The sequence below is a fragment of the Zootoca vivipara genome, chromosome 16, assembly GCF_965207765.1.
Source record: "Zootoca vivipara chromosome 16, rZooViv2.hap1.1, whole genome shotgun sequence".
Taxonomy (NCBI): domain Eukaryota; kingdom Metazoa; phylum Chordata; class Lepidosauria; order Squamata; family Lacertidae; genus Zootoca; species Zootoca vivipara.
In genome coordinates, this window is record NC_142599.1 from 31,009,066 (window position 1) to 31,015,345 (window position 6,280).

General features: G+C 51.0%; 1 protein-coding gene across 2 annotated transcripts in view; it reads left to right on the top strand.

Moving 5' to 3' along the window:
* Positions 1-4,185, top strand: part of PLCB3 (phospholipase C beta 3) — a 72,996-nt gene extending 68,811 nt beyond the window's left edge. For both annotated transcript variants that reach the window (XM_035097796.3, XM_035097797.3), the window contains exon 33: positions 2,689-4,185. In XM_035097796.3, coding sequence (XP_034953687.2) covers positions 2,689-2,853 — 165 coding nt within the window. In that variant the 3' untranslated portion in view covers positions 2,854-4,185. The remainder of the gene's footprint in view (positions 1-2,688) is intronic.
* Positions 4,186-6,280: the final 2,095 nt, after the last annotated feature.

Here is a 6,280-nt window from a genome sequence, read left to right on the forward strand (position 1 = left end):
CCCCTGCAATGCAGGAATCTTTTGACCAACACGGGGCTCAAACCCACGACTCTGAGATTAAGAGTCTCATGCTCTGAGCCTGGGTTTTTATTTTTCAAGTTGCCCATTGGAAAAATTCCAGAATGTATATTTGGGCAGAGAAGGGGGTTATTGGGACCCAGAGGCAACAGGGGCCTGTGCGACTCCCTTTGCCCACGTCTCCTCCCTAGGTCATATCCCCTCACCCATTGGCCCTGCTCAATAACCTCTACAAATGCTTTTGTCTGGGTCGAATGCTTACTTGAACTGTGACAATGTCGCTTGCTTGCCTGGTTAGAGGGATCCTGGGAAGTGTAGTTTGTTCAGGGTGCTGAGAATTGTTAGGAAGCTCACTCTTCCCCCTTCCCAGTGCTACAATCTCTCGGATGGTTTAACAATCATTCCCTCTTCCCAGGGAACTCTGGGAAATGTAGTTCCCTGTGAGGCGAGTAGGTGGGAAGAAGCTTTTCTCCTCCTCTCAGAATGGAGAACTTGCGAGTCGTTCAACGAAGCTAAAAGTTTTAGGACAGGCAAAAAAGAAGTTCTCCTTCACACAACGCATAGGTAACCTCTGGAATTCACTGTTCCAGAAGATACAGCAACGGTCACCAGCTTGAAAGACTGGTTAGAAAAATTCATGGAGGGTGATACTATCAGTAGCTACTAGCCATGATGGCTATGTTCCCCCTCCACTGTTGAGGGTGGTAATGTGCTTCTGAATACTTCTTGCAATCGCAAGCGGGGAGAGTTGCTCTTGCACTCGGGTCCTCCTTTTGGGCTTCCTGTAAGCATCTGGTTGGACACTCTGCGAAAAAGATGCTGGACCGGATGGGCCATTGGCCTGATCCTGCGCAGTTTTTTATTGCATTGTTTTCTTAGGCAAGCATGGGAGAAAACCTTTTCTTTTGAAAGAATGGCCGTAGAGGCAGGGGATGGGGAACCTCAGGCCCAGGGGCCAAATACGCCCCTCCAAGCCTTTCTTTCTGGCCCTTAGAAGTCTCCCCAGGCTTCGCACCCTCCTCCAGGGCTTTTCCTGCCTGGAATGAGCTCTTGGGCTCTGATAATGCCTCTTGTTTGTGCAGGTGGAGGATAGAGGGCAGGGTATGAATGTGTGTGTTCTGTGTGGAGACTAACCTCCTGCTCAAAGGTGGAAATCTGTGTTAGTTGCTCTGCCCGCTTTTGCCTCTGGCCCCAGCCACCACCGCCCTGTGCCCTCTGGCAAACAAAGAAGCCAGGCTGAGGCTGCTGCTTCCACCTTCTAGGGCTGGTTGCCAAGTCATAAAGCGGCTGCGTCTTCCCGTCACCTGGCAGCCACCCAGCCGGAGAGCACTTTCCACGCTTGCCAGCACCAAAGACCTCCCATTGTTGAGCCAATTTAAAGTGTTAACACGCAGGCAGCCTGCGAGCTGAGGCCATCGAGGAAGCGCTTCCAAGTGTCCTTGCTTCCTACCCAAGCTGTAAAGTGTTTGCAATCTGCTGAACAGTGTGAAGAGCCTTCCCACTGACTCAAGTAGCTCCTGAGAGTGTGGGTCCTTCTCTCTCTCTCTTTCTCTCCCTCTCTGGTTGTGTTTTAGGCTCAAAATCTTCTGTTTCTAGGGTTTTAAGAATGGATGGTGTTACAGAGGGTTTAGGATTAGTTTCTGTTGTGTACGTAGTAGTTGTGTTTGCTAACCGTTGCTTTTCTTCTATGAATTCGAGTTGTATGTTCATTCTGGCTATACGTTCTCAGGCCTCGGGAGCGTTCCCATTTTTGTGTGTGTTCATAAGCAGAAATGGGCTGCCACAGGAAAATTAAATAGATAGGGAGCTGAGTCTATTTAGCCAAGTATCATCAACACTGACCGGCAGTGGCTGTCCATGGTTTAAAGGAACGGCGTCTCTACCAGCCTTACCTGGAAATGCCAGGGATCAAATCTTGGGCTTTCTGCATGCGTGCAGGGCAGATGCTGTACCACTGAGCTATGCCCCTTTGCCAATAGGAACACAGGAAGCTGCCTTATATTGAGCCAAACCATTGATCCATCTAGCTCTGTACCGTCTACACTGACTGGCAGCAGCTCTTCGGGGTTTTAGCCGGGAAGTCTTTCCCAGCCCTACTTGGAGATGGCAAGGGATTGGACCTGGGACCTTCTGCACACATAGCAAATGTGCTAGCACAAAGCTTATGGCCCTACTCTATGCTGTTGGAGCTGCCCATCTGCCAAAGGGATGGGCAGCCTAATAATCACCCCCTGCAGAGAGACCTGTGATGCAAAATTTTAGCAGCTCTCATTCTCACTCTGTGTGTTTGTGTGTGTGTGTGTGTGTGAAGGGTGGCCCTTCTCGTTTTGCTACCGGAGGCGAAATGAGAATTGGCGCCTCCTGTACCTGCCCACCATGCCCCGCTTCCGCTACCACCGCCGCACCCTGATTCTTGCCAATCCTGGTGGGAGCTGGCATGCTCCTTCAAGTCTTGCCATTCACTTGACTTCTGGGGACTGGGAAGATGAGCAGCAGTGCCACATGTGAGAATGCCTCCCTGCCACCGATGGAAGCGGTGGAGCGGGCGGGCATAGCGCCACCCCTCGAGTTTTGTGAAACGTTAGAAACGGCTGGTAGCAGGAATCGGAGCGCATTCATTTCTCTCCCCTCCCGCTTCTCTCCTCTCTCCCTTTCCCCATTCCTCCTCAGTTGGCAGCCCAGTTGGAGCGCGAGTGCGAGCTGGAGGGCCTTACCCTGCCTCAGGAGATCCGCCGTTACCTGCAGGAAGAGCTGGATGGCAGCGTCAGCAACGGGCACCCCCCTGGGTCTCCCCTCAGCCCCACCCCTCCCGAAGAAGACCTGACCGTCTTGTGAGACTTGGAGGAGGACACCCGGCAGTGGCCGCAGTGTTGATGTGCACATGCGCACGAGAGAGAGAGAGGAGTGGGAGGCATCTTTGGGGCATCTCCTGCCATCCCAGGGCTTGTTAAAAAGTGTGTTGCAGGGCAGAGCCTATGGAAGAAAAACACACACACTAAAGGCACTTGGCTTCCCCACCCCCTTTCCTTAAAAAAAAAAAGCAAAAAGAGCAAATGTTTTATTTTTTTAAACTAATTTTTTTTAATTCATTAACTAAGTGCAACTTGTCTTCTCCCAACCTCTCGGTCTGTGCTTTTTGAAGCTGGAAGAAAGACTTGGAGTGACTGGTGAGGGTTGAAGTATCAGGCAATCCTGGCACCACCAACATGCCTTCATGCGCACCTCACACGTCGTTGGGGCAAGACGGGGAGGAGGACAGCTGATGGCGGCCTCTCTTGTGTTTTTCTTTTCTTTTAATGCACTATCTAGGGAGGTTGGGATCTCCCATACTCCCCAATACTTTCCCCAACCCCCTGCAGAGGGGAAGGAAGCAAAAAGGGCTATTTTAAATATAAGATCCTCCTCTTTAAAAAAATAAAAAATGATGGGAAACCTGTGGGGAAACACCTCCACTCTCCCCCAGAGGAGTGAGGCTGCCTGCATATGTAAACCACATGACTTCCCCAAAGAATTCAGGGTACTGTTGTTTCTTGAGGGTACAAGGAACTATTCCTCTGTGAGGGGGCAGACTGTAGCTCCCAGGATTCTTTGGTGGATGTTGTGGACTTTACAGTATGGCTACGTGGGACTGATCCGCCAGGGTCTTTTCTCACCAAAGGAGGGCTACCATACACACTGATCATTTAGAGCATGAATCCTTCGCCCCCAAGAATCCTGGGAATGGTAGTTTACCCTTCTCTAAGCTCCAATTCCCAGCACCCTTAACAAACTATAGTTCCCAGGGTTCTCTTGGGGAAGTCGTGCACTTTAGATCTTATGGTATGTACACAACCTATGTATGTTTCTCCCTCTCATCCTTCTTCCCTTTCTATGGGGTGAGGAGCTCGGGGGGGGGGGGGAAGCGGTGAACAGATTTGGGAAGGCAATGCAACAAAACGGCTAATTAAAAAATCCTGGGAGGCAGGTCCTTCGCTGCTTTGGGAGAAGGGTGCAAAGAGCAAAAGGGGAAGGGGGAGGGCTTTTGTTCTGCCCATGTGAGGTTGTGGCAGGAAGACAACCTAGAGCCCCTCTCTTTTTATTTCTTATTTCCTTCCTATGGATGTAATTTTTTTTTCTTGCCTTAACTTTTTTTAAAAAAACATATGTAATAAACGTGTATTTCTGTTGCCTTCTGTTTCTTCCTTGGCTCGGAGAATGGAATGGGGTGGTTTTGGAATAGATAACTCCCCCCCACCCCGCTTTCCTTTTTCCTTATTAAGCCAGCTTTGTGGCTTTATTACTATCATAGGAACACTTGGCCCACATCTCATCCTTGTAAAAGTCCAGACTTTTCCCACCTCACTTCCCCCCCCCCCGCAGTTACCATTCCCAGAGTAATTTAACAAGCAGTCCCTCTCCACAGTGAATGCTGGTAATTGGAGCTCTGTGAGGGGTCTCCTAAAAACTCTCAGCATCCTTGACATCCTTCCCCCAGAATTCTTTGGGGGAAGCCATGACTGTTTAAGGGACGTGGGTGGCGCTGTGGTCTAAACCACAGAGCCTAGGGCTTGCCGTTCAGAAGGTCGGCGGTTCGAATCCCCGCGACTGGGTGAGCTCCCGTTGTTCGGTCCCAGCTCCTGCCAACCTAACAGTTTGAAAGCATGTCAAAGTGCAAGTAGATAAATAGGTACCACTACAGCGGGAAGGTAAACGGCGTTTCCGTGTGCTGCTCTGGTTCGCCAGAAGCGGCTTTGTCATGCTGGCTACATGACCTGGAAGCTGTACGCCGGCTCCCTTAGCCAATAACGCAAGATGAGCGCTGCAACCCCAGAGTCGGTCACGACTGGACCTAAATGGTCAGGGGTCCCTTTACTTTATGACTGTTTAAAGTGGTATCACAGCACTTTAAATGTATGGTGTGGGTGTGGCCAAAGGTAGAAAGCAGGCTGAGCCTTTTTAAGCCCCTCCCCTCAGGCCGACCTCTCTCACGCTCCACCCCTTTGTGACTCACTACATCTTAAAGGGTGAGCCGCCATCTGCCTGAAGACAGGCCCTCGATTCTCTAGCTTCCATTCAGATGTGCACTTCCTGGACTGGGCAAGTCCTGTGGGAAGCATTGGAGTTGCTTAGGGGAAGGAACCTGTGAAGGTCTAAGCTTGTTTCCCAAACTTGGGTCTCCAGCTGTACAACTTCCATCATCTCTAGTTGGCAGCACCAGTGGTCAGAGATGATGGGAACTGTAGTCCAAAAACAGCTGGAGACCCAAGTTTGGGAAATGCTGGTCTAGACTGTGGCCCCACAGATCCAAGAGGGTCTTCTGCAAGTTTATGCTCCTCTCAGCTTTGGGTTCAGTGGTTTCCTGACCTCCAACAGGAGGCTCCGAGCCCTGTACCTGGTCTGACTCCTCAGCAAGAAAGTCTGCAGCTTCTGGGAGAACTGTGGGTCCCTGCGGATGTTGCAGGACTATGTCTCCCTTTGTCCCTGAACACCGGCCATACAAGGAGTTCCACAGGTTCCCCAGCCCTGTTAGAGAACAGCGCTCTGAAATAGCTTAGGCTATGTTCACATGACCGCTTGCTCCAGCTCTAGGGTGATCCCACCCCTGTGTTTGTAGCCAAGTACTCATTATGTTGGGACCCAGGTGGCGCTGTGGGTTAAACCACTGAGCCTAGGGCTTGCTGATCAGAAGGTCAGCGGTTCGAATCCCTGTGACGGGGTCAGCTCCTGTTGCTCGGTCCCAGCTCCTGCCAACCTAGCAGTTTGAAAGCACGTCAAAATGCAAGTAGATAAATAGGAACCGCTACAGCGGGAAGGTAAACGGCGTTTCCGTGTGCTGCTCTGGTTTGCCAGAAGCGGCTTTGTCATGCTGGCCACATGACCTGGAAGCTGTACGCCGGCTCTCTCGGCCAATAATGCGAGATGAGCGCGCAACCTCAGAGTCGGTCACGACTGGACCTAATGGTCAGGGGTCCCTTTACCTTTACTCATTATGTTAACCCCAGTTCCCCTGTATCCTGTGGCTTCCTGAGAAATACTCCCGTTCCTCAAACCGGTTTACGTCCAGTTCGAACACCGAAGCCACAGCTAAGCTGAGGTGTGTAGCATTCAGACAGCCTTTGCACGTATGATGAGAAGAACACTGGAGTTTGGTGCAGGAAAACAAACCAGATACTGGGTATGGGGCAGAGACATCCCCCCACTCTCTCATTGTACAGCTGTGTAAGAAAGTGACTTGAAACAGCAGGGAGCAACCTTGCTGTGTTTCAAGCCATGTAGCCTTAGT